Source organism: Siniperca chuatsi, linkage group LG7, assembly GCF_020085105.1.
Source record: "Siniperca chuatsi isolate FFG_IHB_CAS linkage group LG7, ASM2008510v1, whole genome shotgun sequence".
NCBI lineage: Eukaryota > Metazoa > Chordata > Actinopteri > Centrarchiformes > Sinipercidae > Siniperca > Siniperca chuatsi.
In genome coordinates this window covers 9,189,731-9,210,215 of record NC_058048.1, presented here as the reverse complement: position 1 = coordinate 9,210,215, position 20,485 = coordinate 9,189,731, and the positions used below count along the sequence as shown (strand labels likewise).

The window sequence follows — 20,485 nt, the reverse complement described above, 5'->3', positions numbered from 1 at the left end:
AGACAAAAAGGTTATTAAAACCTTATATAAAGGTTCCCCGCTCTGCACCTGGTTCCTTCTGCGGAGTAAGCAGACCACAGGAGACTGCCATCTCACCTGTGCAGCAGGTTAGAAAGATATTTGAGGACTTTCTGCTGTAGAGATAAAATGGTATTGTTAGTTGCTAAGCGTTTTTAGGTTTTGTGCAACAGTTAGGAACAAATGTTAGAGTGTGTGTTTAAAAATACTCTATTTTCATGCGAATGTCATCCCATCTTTCAGCTTTATTTTGACCAAGCTGTTCCAGATATCTTTATATTTTTAATCTAATTGTTCACGAAAAATAACCACTGAAAGCAGCAACAGGCCCTGTAACGTTTTCCATTATCCAACGGCTATACCGGTCACTCAAATAGTGATAAATAGTGACAACTGAGCTAGCTAGTGTTAATCTTGCTGTGTTTTTTCATCATCATTTAACCTAATATTCCACTAAAACACGTACAGACATTTCCTCTGTCATTATTATCATTTTTCCGGTAGGTCAAATTGTTCTACAATGGATCTTGTTAAGTTTACAATAAATAGTTAAATTCAATCTCTCTAGCTAGTTAACGCTAACATTAATTAAGTTACAGCTAGAAATGCGTCATCTGCGACTACTTAAATAAATATACAGACAAAACGCCTGCCTCTGAGAATAAATACTTGTGTGTTGTTTTAAAGTAGTTCTCCTGTAGATTTGAAGACAAAACTTGTAGGATTATAAAATAGGAAGCTGTTCAGCTGCTGCAGCACAAACCCAGAGCTGTGAAATCAGTCACGCCTATGGGGTATGTTCGATTTCTGCCACAGGTGCACCGGGAGGGTGGGAGCTGGACACAGATGTCTTCTACATCACTGAAAAGTCAATTCTCAGTGCATGTGCGAGGAAGTCTTCAAGGTTCCACAATTTGTTTTTATTTAAACTTTAACTTTAACTTATACTCGTGTTCAAACGTTTTTTTTTTTTTTTTTTTTTTTACAAAAGCCCATCAAGTGTAGTGACAAGCTTTGCGAATTAACTTGGATTATAAATGCGCTAATATTTTGCAGTGGCCTATTAAATAATTATTCTATGCTGTGTATCTGCCCCTAAAAACAATCAATTAAAATAAGAAAATAATGAAAATAAATCTCCAGGCAAAGACATCCTCAGGACTCAGCAGTGATTTAGGATTAACTGCACCTACATGTTACAAAAAAGCAGAGTTACTGTTGGTTGATTTATGTAACTAATAAAAAAAATCTTCTGGTCAACTTTCTGAACTTGTTATGCAACAACGTGGCCAGAACTTTATGCTGATAGGTGGAGGTCTGGCTTGCAGGACAAATGCATTGGAATAAATCTAGAAGAATTTTGAATTAGTGTCATTTTGAAATTCAGTGTCCACTAAAGTTCATGTATCCCCTCTGTGTGGTGTATGATTTCTCAGACTGTGTTATGGAACACCGCACAGAGAAATATGTTGTCTCATATGTGTGCCTTTATGCATGACTCATGAATGAAGTTTCAGGTTCAAAGATTCAGCTTTAATTTTTTGAAGTGACAAGTAACAATTTCCGATACACAGCAACGTTAAAACAATTCTTGTCTTGTTACATGACTTGTCCTGGATAGATGAAGCACAGTGAAAATATACTAAGGCACACCATATTATAAAGGTAGATAGTGCAAAGAGTAACATGTAAAGGTTGGAGGATGGAGTAAATCTGCTTCTGTGTACCAATCCTGAAGGAGAAGCCAGTTTAATGAAAACCTCAGAGTCCCAGAGCGTCTTTCTGCACGTTGCAACCCAACAGTGCATTTCCAGCTTCCACACACTCTGTCACACATGGTGCTGGAAAAAAAATAAACCACACAAAACAAGTCGTCAGCAGTGGAGACTGAATGTGGGCAAACAGCTGATTTGAACCTTCACACACTGTTAAATACAGCAGATCAGCACTTATTATTATGGTTATTACCATTCTGAGCACAGAGCCATGACACAGCCTTCATAGCCAGAAGCTCCCACTCTTCCTGAGCATCCATCTTGAAACCATGAAGCCAGATCAGAGCCAGAATGGTGGCCCACACTTCCTGGTTCACCTAATTCACCAAATCAAAGAAAAACAAATGTTTGATCACCACCACACTTTTTGCCACACCGAGGGATGACTAGCTGCTGTAAATCACAATCTCCTCAAATTCTGCTACAGACTTATTTCCATAGATTCTTTGTATCTTAGATTGCCTTTTAATTATTATACATACTGTATAGCCTTGTTTGTTTGGTAGAGTTGCATTTCTTTCTTCCATGGAGTATTTAACAATTTCTCACCTTTACATGAAGTGCTTCATTAAATAATTTTTTGTGCCATCATTATAAACCATGTTATGACCTTAAAATAGGTCCCATTATTAATTTGTGTTCACTGCGACTCACTGCTGAAGGTTTTGTGTTCTCCACCTCCTCGCTGGTCTTTCCCAGTGCAGCAGCCAGAGCTGGATCTAGCACCCAGCACCCAGATGCCTTCTGGAGGGAGACCAACTGCAGCAAAGGGTCTCTGCGAGGCTGTTTGGGCATGGCTATTTGATCCTCTCCAGCAAACAAGTCTGAGGAAGAAAATCAAAGAAAGTGCAAAGATAAAATGATCCCCGTAGATCATTCTACAGTTTTTTTCACTTTGCCTATTTGATATTAATGTGTAAGTATAGTATATTGCAGATGAGACCATTTGAGCAGCTAACTACAGCCAGTGTTATGTCTGGTTCGTATCCATGTGTGCCACTATATTTGTCCAAAAAATGCCTTTGCTTGCATATCTGTATATGGCTTCTTCTTTATTATTTATACAGTTAAACAAATGATGTGGTGGCTTGACTGGAAGAAAACCTATTATAAATCAAATAAATTATTAAGAAAAAATACATAACTGAGTTGTACAAAAACATTAAAGATGAAATCTATAAGCAGCAATACAGCGATCTGGCACCAGACTAGATTCAGTCACAAAGGCAGAAAAAGAACGTAGCTTAAATTTGAAACAATTTACCCTCACATGAAGTTACAAATTTAGATGGCTGTTATAGGTTTAGTTTTAGATATGAAAGAAAATAATTACAGGAGCAACTGTATTTACAGTCAGATCTTTTTGTGGTATTTGGATCAATTTTCAGACCAGAAGAATTACCCGATCACTTGCTCAGGTCTAAAGATGGTGTACGGCAATCACAATTAAGATGGGCTTAAAGTGGCTTAGCATAGCGGGGTGAAGTCAAGTTAAAGTGCTTGGTTTGGTATCTGCTCCTCTCAGGATAAAATACTTTGCCAGTTCAGAAACTATTTCTGGATGACAGACAATTGTCACATGATGCCGTGGGATCCAGAAAGAATTTATGCCTTACACTTCAATTCATAAAGAAAGCACTGAGAAGCCACAAATTAAAAAATTACTCTTTGAAACGTAATTCATGGGGTCAATATATATTAAAAAGACATTTTTGCGTAATTCATTAGTGTTGGCAGTTGGGCAGGCTCAGCAAGGAAAAGACACAGATGCACATGCATTTTGGGCACCTACGGTAGGAAGAGCACGCCAGCCTATGTAAGCAGGTCTCATTGGAATGAATGGGCTGCCATGTTTACTACATCCATGGGTGATGGGTTTTAAGAAAAGGAATTCCACATTTATTCTTTAGGAAGCATCAGCATTGTAGTTTGTATAAGAAGAATCAATACATGTTGTCAAGTATATAAAGGGTGTGTACCACTGAAACAAAACAGATACCATTGTCACTCCACGCCTCTTCATGTTCTTCGCAAAGTCCCAGGACATTTTCCAGGTCATTTTCCATTATCAAATTGTAGTCACAAGCTGCTGTCTCAGAAGAAATGCAGTGTTACTATAGCAAAAGCATACCAAAATATTTGATGGTTCTAATAAAAAGTCAGTTTCCTAATTGGGCATTAAATTGTGCAGTTTTCTGTGTTTATGTAACTAATGTTTGCTTTTCCTGGAATAAAACCAGTCAGTTATTGTATTTATACTGTAAAGCACTGCACCTTATAAAAAACAAAGATGGTAACGAGAAATGGGATTCCATACGCATTTCAGTGGTACTGACTGGTCAAGTGGCTGAACATAAAGTGACAAGTGCCCTTGTGTACTTTTGTGTTCACTTGATGTAGAAATACGCCGTGTGTTCAGAAAGCTGGTGAACCTTTTACTCACCAATGTCTGGAACAGCAGAAGCCATCAAACAGCAAGGAGTAATCATCATCCCTCTACACACTGAGATAAAAAGAGAGTAGGATATGAAATGAAGGTCATTGGCTGTGGCAAAAATATCAAACAACAGAGCGATAATAAACTGATAACTGATAATATTGGGCTAGGGCAAAATTAATTCATATAAAACCTAGTTTTTCACAAATTCCATGCAGATCTCTTTATCAGCAACAGTGTGTCACAAAGTCCACCTCTCTGTCCTTCTCTTCAGTCACATCTCCAATTTCCCAGGCCCCTTCAGCGCTATTCTTTTCCTGTCCACCAGATGCCCTCAGACTTTTCCCCTGTTATTCCAGATCCTGCCCTGCAATCACCTGAGCTTCTCCGCCCACCTCCTTACCTGCATCTCATTCCCTCATCAGCCACTCACTACATATACCAGTCCACTTCCTTTGTTTCTTTGTCAGTTCGTCCTAGTTGCTATCTTGCCTTGTGTTTTTGCTTTCGAGCTTCTGTCACTCGAACCTGGACCTGAACCTGCCTGGCTGCTGCATGCCTGCCTGCCTGCTTATTGTCATAAATAAATCACTGAAGTCATCCTGCTGCGTCTGCATTTGGGTCCAATCCTGCAATCCAGTAGTTAAAGGAACAGTTTGACATTTTGGGAAATTTGCTTTCTTGCAGAGTTAGATGAGAAGATTGATACCACTCTCATATATGTCCGTTCAATATAAGGTTACAGCCAGCAGCTGGTTAGCTTAGCATAAAGACTGGAAACAGTGGGAGATGGCTAGCCTGGCTCTGTTCGAAGGTAACAAAATTCGCCTACCGACACTCTAAAGCCCATTAGTTAACACAAACTGTATATATGTAAATATTCATGTGTTTGATCTAAAATAGTTTTACAACTGAATTTTTGTTACCAGAACAATAATTTAGATGTTGCCGCCTTTCATAAATGCCAATACATTTGAAATGACCAAGACTTGAAATCACAGCAGGTTGTCCCAATCAGACCGTGTAGTATTTCTGTGAACTTTGTGTTTCTGTCTCAAACATTAGTAGAATTTGTAGTGAGGACAGCAGGGGCCTGAAAGTCGCCTCACATTCACCAACACACAGCCACATAGTCTGCTCAGATCTCTGGACCCAACTGACCTCTACCCCCTCTCAAGCAGTAAAGGTCCCAAGACAAGATCAGAGCTTTCTACCCCGGAGGAAAGACATGTCTTGTCATGCTAATGGAGCAACAGCAAATTTAACAAAAACAAAAGAAAAGACAATAAACTGACTCTCTGGGTTAGTTTAAATAAAGGAGGAGAGACTAAAAAAAACATCTTCTCCTCCCTTATCTGTCTCAAACACACACAGACGCAAACAAACACACTCTTTCTTCTCTAACCCCTGATGTGGTCTGAGACAAGGTTTGCCAAACACCTGTCATAAAAGCAGAAAGTACATTCCTAAGTGAAAGAACTGTGATACCCTTGCTTTGTAATCAAGACTGAATTAATGTGAATTAGCTATATGGCCAATCAGTAATCCAGCTAACATCAATCAACGCATGTTTTCTTGATGTGTAACCCAACTTTCATATTTGTAGGACATGAAATGAGCAAGTTATGAATTCAGGGCGTTAACCTTTTGTTTACCAGCTGACAGCATTGCCACCTACTGACCAACAGACAGAAGTCCCTATAACCATTGCCATTATGAATCTGTTTAATATTCTAGCTATCATACTGTATCAAGCAAACTGTATTGTTTAACCTTATGCCACTTAGTAGTGTTAAAAATGTGTTAAAGACAATGGAAGATTCAGATAACTGGTTGAATGATCTACTGAAATAGTTGCTGGTTGAATAATTTTTCTCTGAATGTTTCATAACCACTATGCTGTTTTTATGTCTCAAATCATGATTGTATGGCCATAGTGATGTTTGAGTATGTGATATTTGCATGTAAAACTTAAATTAAATTCACTAGTCAGAAGCAACATGAGCTGTGTTCAAGTTCAAGTTCAGTTTTCGGTGCCAAAGCCTTCCTCCACAGCCGAAACTCCTCCTTTGGCAAACGAATAAAACCACTTTCACCGACATAGCAGCTTTAGGATGGCCCTCCCCCTTGATGCTCAACAGTTATTTTACTTTACCTTTTTATTTTCTTAATACGTGGTTTTCCTTGCCTAAAGTCTGTTCACAATTTAACTAATTTAGCTGAAGAAGTTAGTGTAGAGATATTTTATTCGACAAGTCACGACATCACAGACTCTACAGAAGTCGCTGGAAGCCAACCAACTCTGAAAGCAAAGCCCTTCTGAAAGATTCCTGGACAACAAGTCAATTGCCCTAGCGTTACGTTTTTATAATCAGATCACATACCACACTTCACTATCTGCTATTTCATCTGTTGTGTTTGATATTTTCTTTGTCATATACCTTGTGAATCCTTCATTTATTCAGTTATTAGATATTTAGCTATAAATAAATGTCCTCATTTAATCAGTAAGAAGTTATTTTGTGTGTTTTCTTTGCAGCAAAAGACAAGGTCAGTCTTAATCAACTGATCAGCTTAATGGTCGAATTTAATTCATTTATTATTTATTACCCGGTTATTTACCGGGTGGTGCCCCTTTACGAGAGTTTTAAAGTGTAATCACTTAATTAAAGTAGCTGATTCTCCTACAAATTGTTCTAATGTTCTCTAATTCCCAAAACACATTGACATGAACTACCACACTGCCATGTCTATAGACAGCATTACAATAAACACGCCGTACTGAGCTGGGAATAAGCCATGGTCTCAGACAATGCAACGTGTGCACTGTGGTAGAACTGGACAAGTTTCCTTCTTCTTCATTTGCTCTTGGAAAAATGCACTCACTGGGTGTTGGAACATCTCTGCGCACCAGAGGTCCTTGAATCGCCTCGCCATCGCCTTTGTTGACAGCAATGAAGGCAGTGAAGGAACTGCTCACTCCTGAAGGTTGTTATGTTTTTTGTTTTAGGTGTACTGGTTTTTTTATCGAATCTTTTCCTTCCCTTAATAATTCATAAAAAATAAAAAAGAAAAGTTAATTGCATCCATAGGAAAGCTACATTTTTTAAGATGTGAAAAATTACCAAACATGTAAGCCTTTTTCTTAAGCTCCAGTTAAATAAGCACAATTAAAGTTGATAAATGTATTTTGCAAGTAACATCCACTTAAAATTAAAAACACCACCACTGCCTTTTTAAATTAAGAACAATAAAATTTTAAAATGTAGTTTCCCACTAATATTCAGCAACATTTGATTAAGTTAAACTAACAAGCAACTTGTGCCATTTGCTAATTATTGTACAACCTAACTGAATTTACTTAAGAACTATTCATTTAAATAAAACAGTGACAGCAAACATTAGTAAAACTATTATATTGTTCAAATGTATTTGAAAATAAACATTTGACTCAAAGTATTTACAAGAACAAGACTTAAACAAACTAAAAGTTGGGAGGGGCACTGGGTTTTTACTAAATGTATTTACTTACATTTGTAATCATGTCTTCTGTCCAAATGTGTTATTTAGATTCTTATATATATGATTGTGATGTCTTACTTTGGGTTGCATCCTGTCGGTCCCTGTGACGAACTGAGCGTGACCTCCTCCTTCCTTGGCCAACCCATTGATAAGAGCAGAGCTGGCCCCTTCCCCAATCCCAAAAGAGAAACACCTACAATGCAGTAGTTTTGTTTTGAACACACAGCATGGGACGTATTCTGGGTATTGTGTGGGTGTTTGTTGTGTTTTGTGTTTTCGTGGCCTCACCTGTGGGAACCTGAATTCTTCTTCACCAGATTTATAACTTCTTTGGTGTTCCCCACCTCTCCGTCAGTAAAGACAAATAGCTATGGAGGAGACATTACATATCACTTTTACATAACATCACACCCAGAAACAATGAGTTATCCAAATCATTATCTGAGAGCTGTTTCAGTAACACAATTTGTTTTAATGATTGAGTGTAAAGAACAAGGTGTGCTAAGAATGAACAAACCGTTTTGTCATTGCAAAGTTAAAACATAGAACAGTAGGAAGTTCTGCGTTGATCAATGAATGGTTTGGCATTGTTACTGGCAAGAGATACTTGTACAACCTGTTTAACGTGTATGTGTGTGTTTGCATGTGTGCGTGTGGGTGTGTGTGTGTGTGTGTGTGTGTGTGTGTGTGTGTGTGTGTGTGTTTGTGTGTGCTGTGTGTATTACTTGTCTAGGTTGACTGGGAATGCAGGACTGGCTGTAAATGTGTTTGAGGGGCTCAAGAATCTCTGTTCCTCCCAGATCAGCGCCCATCTGTTCAACTTTCTTCAGAGCCTCTTCCAAGGTCTTCTGGCTGTACTCCACACTCTTACTACCGTCAGAAACACGCAAATGCAAGAACACATCATCAGTTAACATGTACAAACACTGGTTCCAAAGACAGGAACACATTTGTTGGACTGAGTGACATAAGGGAGTCACTTACCTGAAGATGTGTTCGTAGCTGGACCCGAAACTGTAGATGTTGAAATAGCAGCCCATTGGTAAGCTCTTCAACAGGAGCAGCAGAGTATCCTTAAGGGAAGAGAGAAAAGACAGTGAAGGCCACTGTGTGAGAGGGACATTATGAATGACTTTATAACAAATAACACATAATGAATACCCTGGCACTGCCAATGCGAGTTTCTTGCTGCTTGCTGTTATTGGTAGCACAATCCATACTGCCAGATCGATCCAGTAAGAACACAAACTCTCCACATGAGGAGACTGAAGACATCACAGCCTGGGAGAACTCAGGGTACAGGCTCAGCATCACTACTGGATCACCCATCAGAGTGCCTGAAACACAGAGGAGAGACAGACAAATCTGGTTTTACCATTTATTCCAACATATGTAGTAACTCACCAGTTGGAGGATGTTGAACTTTTTATTTGCAAAGTAACAACTTCACTAATGTACGCTCACCAGGCTTGGCAGAGGCCTGTCCTGCCTCCACCACAGCAGTGGGCTGGTGGGCATCTTTGTAATAAATCAGCAGTTCAACATCTCTGTCAAACTTGTGTCCTGCAGCCAACTTGACCTGCAGTTCAAAAACACGCTCATAAATATAAATAAAGTGATGTGTCTTGTTGTCAGTACTGAGGAACAATCACACACAGCAGACACGTCGGCACTCTACCTACCGTGGCCTGGGTTTGCTCTGTGTTGAGGTACTGGAGAGGGTCCAGGGAACAGTGGGACTCTACTTTAGAGATAGGATGAGGAGAGGACACTCGGGCAGAGAAAGACAGACTGTAGGGCACCAGAGAGGCTGGAACAGAGGTCACCTGGACACTGCCACCTCCACTGCCTCCACTTCCTGTGAACAAGTTAGAAATGCTATAATCAAAGAGCATTAAATTACATTTAAGCAGCAGTAAGACAGTAGAGGGAAGAAAATACAGAGCCTAAATAATAGTTAGCAGTAAAACACTACAGCCATGCTAGCAGCTCTGTGGGCAGTACTTAGGCACAGCAGGGCGTTAAGCTAAATGCTAATGGTAGCATGCTAACATGCTCATAAGGACAATGGTGACGTTTAGCAGGTATAATGTTCACCATTTTAACCATCTTAACGTAGTGTGTTAGCATGCCTACAATTGCTAATTAGCTACTAACACAAAGTACAGCTGATGGGAATGTCATTAGTTTTGCAGGTATTTGGTCATTAATCAAAGTATTGGAAAAAAATTATACCTGCTGATGGTGCTCAAGAAAGAGTCAGTGGATCACCAAAGACATTAGGTTTCATCTTCTGGGCTCAATGGATATCTATACCAATCTACTGATGGCAATCCATCCAATAGTTTACAAGACATTTCACTAAAAGCCAAAAATGTCAACCTGCTGATGGCGCTAGAATAGTCAGGGGATCCCCAAAGTGATTACAATTCAACCTGAGGGGAAATTAATGTCTGTTCAAAAGTTTATGGACATCCATCAAATAGTTGAGATATTTCAGTCTGGACCAAACCGACTGACTTCCCAAGAGCAATGCCGCTAGCAAGGCTAAAATATGAAAATTCATCCTTCATCTCCATTTCAGACAAAGCCCAATGGCTGTTTGTATGAAAAGTCTAAAAGTCAGTGTGAACACAGTATTTCCATCTCAATCCTCTTTCCAACTACTGAAGTTAACACAAAGCCATAAAATGTTTGTTAGATTTAGGATAAGTGCTCTGTTGTCACAAGGTGTGTGCCTGTTGTAATAAAACCCTTTGTATGGACAGGTGTGGTGTGCACTAAGCTAAAGTTGAAGAGTTCCTGAAGAAAGTGTTGGCTGGTTTTCCTACCCTGAGGTTGGTAGCGAGGGTTGAGCACAGCAGGCAGACAAAACCTCAGCCCGTCATCAGCCTGCACAGCCAGCTCAGTGACGTACTCCAGCCTGATGGAGGCGCTCTCTCCTGGAGGCAGACTGCCCACACTCAGAGAGAATATATCTGGACTCTGCTCACTCTCCTCCAATAGGAAGGCCTGCTGACCGGAGCTCAAAGCATCATCATACTTCTGACGAGCCTGGAGGGCAGATGACACATGTGAGTAACTTTCCCTGTGTTTACTGTGCTTTTAAGCTCCGTTGTAGTGAGTAAGTCTTTACTGTCCAGCTCACCTCCTGTTTCTCCTTCACCTCAGCTACAATCTGCGTCTGTCCAATCTTAGCACTGAAGTGACAGACAGCAGCATCTCCAGGCAGAGGGAAGACGAAAACAGTCTCTAGTGGTTTGTCCTCCTTGTTCTCATAGTTCAGAGTGGAGACCACTGTAGCCACATGGTCCCTCACCTCCAGCTCCACCTCCACGCTCTTCAGAGGAACTGACCGACAAACAGAGGGAAACACAATGAAGATAAACTCTCTTTTTCAAATTGTTGAGGATACCGCTCAAGGTTTCATTTTAGCCACAACAGAGGTGTACCTGTTGACCACGCTGGTAGTTAAACCTGCCTCTGTCTAATAGTGTGCAAAGCAGGATACGATAATGTGGTCAATAGCCATTACAGCTAATACAAGCCTTTACATTTAAAGTTTACATGAGTACAACAAACAGTTGGGGAGGAAATCACCTGGTTCCTTCTGGGCAGTCAGCAGACCACAGCAGTTCGCCATGTTACCTGTACAACAATTAACAAGGACATTTGAGGACTTCCTGCTGTCGTGATGAATGGTAATGACACTTACTGCACATTCTGGACGTTCTTCAGCAATTAAAATAAATCAATCAAAAACTGGTAAATATACTTCTTGTTGTCTGTTAGAAATAGTTTCACATGAATGACATCAAAAACACGTTATAAGCATTATGGTTATAACCATGCTATGGCCACCAATGTTTATATTTTGGCATTTTATAAATGTACTGCACAAATCACCAAAGTTACCAACAAGCTGTAATTAGTAATAAAATAATAATTATTATTATTGCTATTATTAGTATATCATCGTTGGTATTATTGTTATCATAATTATGTTAATTGTTATTCCTTCAGACATAAACAAAAAGTAATCAACATCACGTAACTGCACCGTCACCGTAAATCCATCAATCAAACATACACACATATGTAGTGTACTGCCGTACGCCTCTGCTCCGCTCCGCTTCTTCGGCTTCATTTCTTTCACCTCGTTTATTATTTATTATTAATCAACTGTTTATTTGTTTGTGTAAGGAGATTCAGACAGCTATGGCTACAGAGGAAGTTTAAAATGGCATTTTAAGATTTCTCACTCTGACCAGAAATTACAGATCGAAACAGAAACAAGCTGATGTCTGTTGAAGGTAACTGACCTTCTCCTTTGTCATATGTTTATGGTATCACAATATTCTACTAAAATCCGTATGGAAATTCAAACCCAATGTGACAACAACAGTATCCAGCAGCTGTTTATAAGGTTTCCAGTGTGTCGTTTGTTATATCAGCGGTACGCTTCTGCTAACCAGTGCGTCATCTTGGACAGTTTAAATAAACACAGAGCAGAAGAATGCCTACCTCTGAGGGCAGATGTACCTGTGTCAGTCAGTTTTACTGCAGTTCCCTTCTGTAAATACGTGGAGACAACTTGCAGGTTTATAAAGCAGGAAGAGCTTATCCAGATGGACACTGACAGAAAAGTGAAAGTCACGCTACCGGGTACGCCCTGATTTAAATACAAAAGAGCACCGGGCGAGTGGAGCTTGCGTTTGCAGTTTGAGTCCTGGTCCAAAAGCTTCATGTTAGAAAAACAAATCCTGCTGTTTTGATTCCAAAATGCCGCTGAAGTGCTGCGAGTAATAGTAATAGTATTTGGTGCTGAGGTGATAAGTTGCTACAGCCGCTACAATGGAAATCATATCTCACAGAAACCTACTTCCTCTGCGAAAATGGAGCATTCATGATGTCTCCTGCAGCCCACACAAAAAAGCCTGACAGCTGTGTTATTGCCAGCAGTTCTTGCTCTGTTCTTCCTTTTTCCCTCTTTGCAAACAAACACACCAACACACTGACACACACACACCTGTATAATTTCCCTGCCAAGATATCAGTGTATGTTTGGTGTATTTTAATATTTGTATTTAATATATTTATATCTTATTGTGTATTTTAGTGTAAACAATGTCATTTAAAAACAAGTTAAGTGGCTGAAACCCTCCTCTCTTCTGGTTTTAATGAACTTCTAATAATATGTGTGTATCTCAGATGAATCATAAGCCTGTTCAAAACAAGAAAACGAAGCATTGTTCTGAGTGTGGAGGACCAAGTCTGAAAACATCTGTAGCACCAAGCCACACGTGGTTTTTAGTTTCCTGAATGCAGCTTGTTTTGACTGCTGCAGGTCAGCAAAGCTTCACTGTCTGTGGATGTGATCAGTGCACAGTTATATGTGACAAATCACTGCCAACTGTGGCATTATGTGTGAAACAGTCTTATCAAATGCAAAGACGCCATGGCAACAGTAAGAAAGGTAAGTTGAGGTCTGCAAAAGATACACACCATCGCCACCTAGTGGGAGAGAAGAGGAATGAACACACTTCATGAGCGGACTGCCATATAATTCTCCAATCCTCAGAGTGTGTTGTGGGACTGTGCAGGTAGTTACCATAGTCCCATATTATTCATACAGTATGGTGATGTCACAGGTTTGCTGTGATATTAGTATAGTACTCTTCTGAAATGTAGAGCAGGATTATCAGAGTTGACTGTATTGAAAAAGCACCAAGGGAAGTTGACTCTGATCAGAGATGTTGAAGACGAATCTTCAACCAAGAATCCTTTTAAAAGCTGATACAGGGTTATGTGCTGTTGAGATGCCTGGTGATGCTTTCCTGATTGTTTTGAACCCTGGATGCCACATTTTTGGTATCAGGTTCAGGGTGTTAACTTGTGAAAGAGCAACACATCAGTCAGCTGCTGAAGTCTAATGTGAATGTTGCACAGCCTTAAAGTGGATTCACTGATTTACTTGGAAGGCTTGGTCAGTAGTTGTAAGTGCAATGTTAAATCATCAAACAGGGACTGCATACTGTCAGTACTTGCACATAGTTGTGTTTTATTGTCAGTGCTGCTACATCTGTATAGATAGGTAAAATAATTATTAAGTATTGATTCAATATTACAATTTATTATGATTTTTGTTTGTTTTCTTAACACTAGACCATGGAAAAGTCGAGCCATACACTAGAGACTGTATATCATGAGTCATATTTCCAAAAACAATTCACATCACGTCAGTCAGTCTGAGTTTTATTTCAGCAGCATTATTGCTATATTGCATATAAAAGTGGTAAATAACATACTTTTTGAAGTAAGCTGCTACATTTAGCCGCTCCTGCTCATCAAGCTAGTGACATAAGAAAATAATAAATAAAATAAGATGTTAGGTCAAAATGAATAGAGCCCTGAAAACTGCACACAAAAGCACAGCACAAATGTGAGCCTTTAAATTAACATCCGTCACATATGAGACTGAACTAGAAAACTGTCCTTTCAAAACCCTGGCCTTGCCTGCATATAAAAGTGGTAAATAAAATGTATGACATCAGGAGAGACTGAGCGAGACCTCAACACCACCAACACCAAAGATATGTGGCAGATGATCAAAACAATCACAGGTTACAAAAGCAGGAGCGCCCCATCATTGTGAGGCCACGTTACCAGATGAGCTAAACACATTTTAAGCTCGTTCTGATCTCCCCAACAAAGAGTCAGCTGGAAAGTCTACTTCGCCTCCAGAGAACCGGCCAGTCAGTATCCACAACAGATTTGTGAGAACATTCCTGCTGAGAGGGAACATGAGTAAAGCTGCTGGACCTGATAACATCCCTGGCTCTGTACTAAGAACACGTGCCAATCAGCTGGTTGATGTCGTTACTGACATTTTTAACATATCACTGTCACAGGAGATTGTTCCCACCTGCTTCAAGACCATCGTCACCATCGTCCCTGTACCTAAAACGTCTGCAGTGTCCAGTCTAAACGACTACCGCCCTGTGGATCTCACCCTCATTCTGATGAAGTGCTTTGAGAAACTGGTTCTCCAGCACATAAAGTTTGCTTTCAGAACCAACAGATCCACAGAGGATGCCATCTCTCCACTGCCCTCCACTCAGTCTTCACCCACCTTGAGAAGAACAGCACCTACGTCAGTATGCTGTTTGTTGATTTCAGCTCAGCATTCAACACAATCTCCCCCATGAAACTGACTGGAAAACATAGCTCTCTGGGCTTGAGTACCACACACTGTAACTGGATACTGGACTTCCTCACACACAGACCCCAGACAGTTCGGATTGGAGGTCACACCTCCTCCACTCTAGTGCTCAACACCGGAGCCCCTTCAGGGCTGTGTGCTCAGCCCCCCTCCCCTCAAAACCAAGGAGGTTTTGATTTTAGGAAAATGGAGGCAAAGACACACACTGTCTACATCGGTGGAGCTGAGGTGGAGCAGGTGAATAGTTTTAAGTTCCTGGGAATCAGCATCACAGAGAACCTGACACGGTCCTCTCACTTCTCCACCAAGAAAGCTCAGAAACGGCTGTATTTCTATAGGAAACTTAAGAGGGCAAAACTCCCGTGCCAAGTTCTAATTCATCCTCAGCACTCCACCATGTAAAATAGCTTTTGTTTTTATGACTTATTATATATTCACTAATCTCCTGTAGGCTATATAATTTTTGTGCATAACATTTTTTTGAATAAATAAATGGGAACGACAATCAACAAAACGTTATACAACTCTGTGTTGTAAAACGATCAATAAAGTTATCTTGTATCTTGTACAATAGAATGAATACAAAATATAAATGTACATATGCTGCCCTCTCCTGGCACTCCAATGTCTCCACCTAGTGGTGGCTGTATTTTTAAACCCATTGGGAATTGTGTGTTTGAGTTTTGACGTTTTGAGGTTTCTGTAGCTGGTGGTCAGTGTGGAGTATTGAATCAGCAGAGTAGCAATGTGCAGTCAGCATAGATGTATTATTAATAATAGTCAGCAGCTGTTAGTTGGTTTCCACAGAGCATAGGAAATATATGCCTGTAAATATGAGCACACATGTCACCCCTAATTTTTAATAGCACAATTCTTCAGTTTATCTACATGTTTTTTTTTCAGACTTGCTTTGGTAATGTCAAAGTCTGTTCGCCAATAAAGCCCCGTTGTATTCAGTGGAATAATAACTGCATCCTCGTGTTGCTATGGCGACGCATGTTTCAGACCCGATGTTTTGATACAGCAGGTTTGAGATAGAAGTGGACTAATCTGTGTTAAGGTGCTAACGGTGTACTAGCTTCTCAAAAAGACCAACAAAAATTGCCTGTGCAATATATACGATGGTGAGTAACTAAAGCGTTCTTTAAATTAATTAATTACAACCATGTGGGTTCATAGTGAGCTAACTACAGTAAATATCCAACGTTATCAGTTAGCTACCTAGCAACTAACGCTTGGTTAGTGTGTGAATTTCATATTTGGCTGCTGGTCGCCCCAGTTTGTGCTTCTCATGTGTTATCAGTACATTCATGAGAAGCACAGACTGGGGCTAGATACTTCGCCACAGCAACAATGTTAAAGAAATACGCCAGGTTGCGTGTAGGAAGCAGTTTTAACTTTTTTCTATTATGTTGACTTTTGCCCAGCCACCCAAAAACAAAGGCACAAGGAAAAAGTCTGCAAAGGCGAGGAAGCCCACATTGATTTGTGGCCTCACCAGGGAGGAGATTACCAGGGAGCAGGTCAGAGCTTTTGTGCTTGAGACATGTACTCTATTCTGTTTTGTATGTGTTCTTAACCTTTTCTCCTGTTACTATATAAATACAATTTTACTTTCTTATTTACTTAATTAAAAGCTACTGAACATGTCTGGCTCAGACATGCCCACATTAAAATACATTTCTGTATTTCAGCTGGAAGAGCACATTGTGCGCCTTAGAGTGCAGGTGCATGAACAGAAAGAGGAGATAAAGTACTATCAGCTGGAGACGGAAAAGCTCAACACCCTTAAGGAGATCACAGACAGACAAATAGAGGAGGCCAAGGCTGAATGGGAAACCTTAGAGAAGGACATGGAAGAGAATAAGAGGCGCCACCGAGTAAAGATCAAGGTGAGGTTAATACACAGATACACTGTAGCTGCACAGTCAGACTGCACCCAAATTCACAAACTAAATTTACCCAAGTCTGTATTTTAAGCCAGAATATGTCAGAACAGGTAACAAGGCTGTCCCATTTTAAAGGCTCCTCAAATGTGGTCAACCAGTGTATCCTTTGCTATCCTTAGTATCCCACAATCCATTGTGCGTCAGCCATTTCTTTAGTGGCATTTACTGGTTGTCCTCTCAATTTAAAAAGTCTGGAAAAATCATGTGATCGCATCACATTTACCAGATAGTAGCACTCAGTTTGTCATTAATCATATATGTCACTTGAAATACATCACTTGTATTATTGAATTAGTAGACCAACATAAAGCCAGTTATTGGGTGCCCGCCTGATGACCCTGTAGAGTTGCCTGCACTCTTACACTCACACACAACTTAATTTTGTTTTATTTCACGGCTTTGTTGAATCCTCGATTCTGATTGGTCAATTACGGCATTCTACGATCTGTTATTTCTGAAGAGCAGACCGCTGCTATGAATAACAGACCGTTGCTATGGACGCATTTCTGATCATTGACTCTGGAGTCCAATCATATCAATCTGCAGAAAGAAGCCCTGTGGCAAAAAAAAAGAAAAGTTTTAAAATCACTTGGTGTCAAATTATTGATTTTTTTAGTAAGTAATAAGTGGGATAATGTACACCCAACAGGGGTCCTGCATCACCCTGTCGGGGTTAATTTCACAATAATAACCAGCTCACTGCACATTATCCCTTACTGGTAAGAAAGGTTTCTCATACCAGAGGTGTTGCTAACTAGTGGCTATTAGTCAGTAAGTATGTACAGCGATGATGGTTGGACAACTGAGTGGGCCATGGTACTCAAATGAAACTGCCTAAACAAGCCAGTTGGGCCAGCCACTGTAGCTTAGCCTAAGCAGATACAATGTAGATATAAGGCCGAGTCAAGCCGCCTGCTGCTCTTTGCTCAGGCCAGAGTAGGATTTAAAGGCAGCTTAAAGGTAAGTTAGGTCTGTCAGTAGATTTATGATGGCACAGGATGATACTCACGGCAGGGCCTTATGATAGGTCAAAATATAATTTAGCATGAATACTGGATTTCCATAGGAATACTCACCTAACTTTTGGCACATTTTAGTGTGTATTGAAAACTGGCAAGCAAATATTGTCCATGGACAGATTTAATGGCTGAATTAATTTTATATTGCACATTTTTTCCCCCACTAGGAGTATAAGCAGAAGATGAAGCACCTCCTGTGTGAACACCAGAACACGCTCTCTGAGTTGAAAGCAGATGGTTTAGTCTCCACTGAGGTGGTGCAGAAAGAGCGATTAGAGACTGAGCTGTATAAGGAAAAGAGAGTCAGCATGCAGGAGGTCGACAATGAAAAACTTGTCAAGGAGCTTGAAGTGGTTTGTAGTACACTAAGTCTATTTTATTTCTACACTTAAAGGTCTGTGGATTTAATGTTTCTCTTTACCCTGATATATTTCAACAAGTAATCATTGATGCTACAAACACCAGTTTGGTTGTTGTCTCAACAGAAACATGATGAAGAAATGACTAAAACAAGGAACAACTGGGAGAAGAAACTCACAGGTAAACAACTAATCTCACTTTGAGTTAAATTCAACTCATTCACAAACTAAGTGGGAGCTGTATTTTTCTTCTCTCTATTTGAGTAGAAATTCAAGCAGATTATGAGAAAAAGATGGAGTTGGTGACACAAGAGCTGGACAACATGAGGATAAATGTGACCAGTAAGAGAGAGGATGATTGTCGCAGCTACATCAATGCTCTTATAGACGACCACAACAAAGCTTTCAGTGAGGCTAGTGCACTCGTTGACTCCATACAACAGGATGAGGATATGGCGGTGTCACTCAGGGTATAAGTGCGCACTCGATAAATGACTCAGAATTGTTGACAGTTAATTTTCTGTCGTTTGACTAATTGTTGCAGCAGTAGTTTTGATCCAGTTTTTTATTTTCATGGTATGCTTTATTGGCTTTTATTAAGAAACAAAATGAAGACATGAAGACAAAACTGAATAAAAAGAAAATGGCCCTGGTCTCTCTTTTGGAGGATAACAAACATTTAGCTGAGCGTCTCTCGAAAATCAAGGAGGAAATAGCTGAAAATCTGAAGAAAACCAAATACTACGCGGAAAAAAAGGTTACGTTGGTGTCGATGTTTGTAAATTTTTGAAACTGAGTTTACTGTTGCAACTTGTGCACTTATATTTGTTGCTACCAGTGCCTTAATTGGTGCCTTGCTTAGCATTTCGTTTCTTAGTAAGTGACATGTAGCATTCTGTACATAGGCATAAGGTTGATTTGTGACACTGTTTCTGACAGAATTTCGATCACAAGGTCAGAAAGCAGCGTCAAAAGGAGCTGAAAGAGCTGAAATTGGAATGTAAGGAGCTGGATCAGAAAATCAGCAAGGTAAAAGCTGAGACTGAGTTGCGCAGTGTCATGTTGCTCAAATGTTCGCTTGAATTATGTGAGCCAGATACTTTGTGCACTTGTGGGTATTTATATGAATGTTTTTGCATCTGTTTTTGTGTGTGTGTGTGTGTGTGCGCACTTGTGCTCCTGTGTACATGTCACACAGGTTCAGCTGGACAGGGACAACCTGCACAAGACATTCACTGAGAATATTCAGAAGGTGCAGCTTAAAGCAGATTCCAATATCATGCGGCTGGAAAAGAAGCTGAAAGACCTGACAGACAACGTGAAGAAGACGCAGGCTCAGTTCAGCTCGGTGCTTTCTGCCTCTAACGTGGACCAAAGTGCCCTTGGTGGGGTCATAAACAAAATGGAGGTACTGTTGTACATCCCGTCTTTTGTTTGCTCCTCTGTAGTCATTCACACCCTTGTACTCTTAATCACGGATGTCATTTACATTCTTTGAAATATTTTGTAAGTTGCGGTGTGTATTTTATGCACGTTGCCCTACTGTTTGTACAAGAACGTGAAAGACACCTGTTTTTGCTTTTAGGAATATCTTGACTCCCGTAATAATTCTATCAAGAACTTGCAGTTTAGAAAAGCTCAGATTTCCAAGGTTAGTAGTTAATTTACTTCCTGAAAGTGCTGTCATGCATTTGTTTCACTAATGATGATGTTCAGTCTATTTTTGTAGCGATATTCATGCTTGTGTGAAACAACTGTGTATCTGGCAGGCCCATAAGGATTTGCTGCTGACCTACGAAGCACTTGGTGTCCCTGTGTAGGAGCTTTGTGTAAAGCCCTTTGAGAGCAGACTTGGATCCTGGGTTTGCCCCAAAATGAGAAGCAGTGAATCCAAAGTCCAGTGTACCATTTACAGCAACTCTCACTTTCTTTGCATCGTTCATCATTACAATCTGACATGTTTCTTATACTTTACTTTGATACAAATCTTGATGTTCAGTGACACAAAAATATTAAAATGAAATATTGTTTTCTCTCTCTCATAATTACGACTTGACATGTTGTATTTGTGAGAAAACAATGGTCGGGGAGTTTAGAAGAAAAGGGCCATCATGCCCTTGATTCACACTGCCCTCCGAAGGCAGAGATAAGAAACTACAGAGGCGGTGAAGTTAAGAAAAAAAG

General features: G+C 40.0%; 2 protein-coding genes across 2 annotated transcripts; one reads left to right on the top strand and one right to left on the bottom strand.

Annotated features, from left to right (window-relative positions):
• Positions 1–1,529: 1,529 nt before the first annotated feature.
• On the bottom strand, positions 1,530–12,704 carry LOC122879081 (von Willebrand factor A domain-containing protein 5A-like). Its single transcript, XM_044202785.1, has 17 exons — positions 12,277–12,704; positions 11,353–11,400; positions 10,901–11,103; positions 10,584–10,806; positions 9,435–9,610; positions 9,217–9,331; positions 8,914–9,089; positions 8,737–8,825; positions 8,478–8,622; positions 8,041–8,120; positions 7,773–7,945; positions 7,117–7,218; positions 4,237–4,296; positions 3,793–3,882; positions 2,448–2,617; positions 1,987–2,110; positions 1,530–1,859 (listed from the first exon to the last, which is right to left on the bottom strand). The coding sequence occupies exons 1-17, from the start codon at positions 12,497–12,499 to the stop codon at positions 1,780–1,782; spliced, it is 2,277 nt and encodes a 758-aa protein (XP_044058720.1). The 5' UTR covers positions 12,500–12,704; the 3' UTR covers positions 1,530–1,779.
• Positions 12,705–15,938: 3,234 nt separating this feature from the next.
• LOC122878966 (dynein regulatory complex subunit 4-like) lies at positions 15,939–20,346 on the top strand. The gene is made up of 11 exons (XM_044202543.1): positions 15,939–16,098; positions 16,402–16,497; positions 16,669–16,866; positions 18,110–18,295; positions 18,428–18,482; positions 18,569–18,771; positions 18,903–19,058; positions 19,241–19,330; positions 19,500–19,709; positions 19,887–19,952; positions 20,071–20,346. Exons 1-11 carry the CDS (start codon positions 16,096–16,098, stop codon positions 20,119–20,121), a joined length of 1,314 nt encoding a protein of 437 aa, XP_044058478.1. The 5' UTR covers positions 15,939–16,095; the 3' UTR covers positions 20,122–20,346.
• Positions 20,347–20,485: the final 139 nt, after the last annotated feature.

What these genes read in the sequence shown, in the direction of transcription:
- LOC122879081 (XM_044202785.1), bottom strand. Translation starts at nt 12,499, where the DNA reads ATGAAGCTTTTGGACCAGGACTCAAACTGCAAACGCAAGCTCCACTCG. An exon ending in CTCGCATTGGCAGTGCCAGG is followed by an intron (nt 8,826 to 8,913) that starts GTATTCATTATG and finishes TCTTCCCTTAAG; the next exon opens with GATACTCTGCTGCTCCTGTT. An exon ending in AGAGGCGTGGAGTGACAATG is followed by an intron (nt 2,618 to 3,792) that starts GTATCTGTTTTG and finishes TTTCTTCCTCAG; the next exon opens with ACTTGTTTGCTGGAGAGGAT.
- LOC122878966 (XM_044202543.1), top strand. An exon ending in TTGTCAAGGAGCTTGAAGTG is followed by an intron (nt 18,296 to 18,427) that starts GTTTGTAGTACA and finishes TTGTCTCAACAG; the next exon opens with AAACATGATGAAGAAATGAC. An exon ending in ATATGGCGGTGTCACTCAGG is followed by an intron (nt 18,772 to 18,902) that starts GTATAAGTGCGC and finishes GCTTTTATTAAG; the next exon opens with AAACAAAATGAAGACATGAA.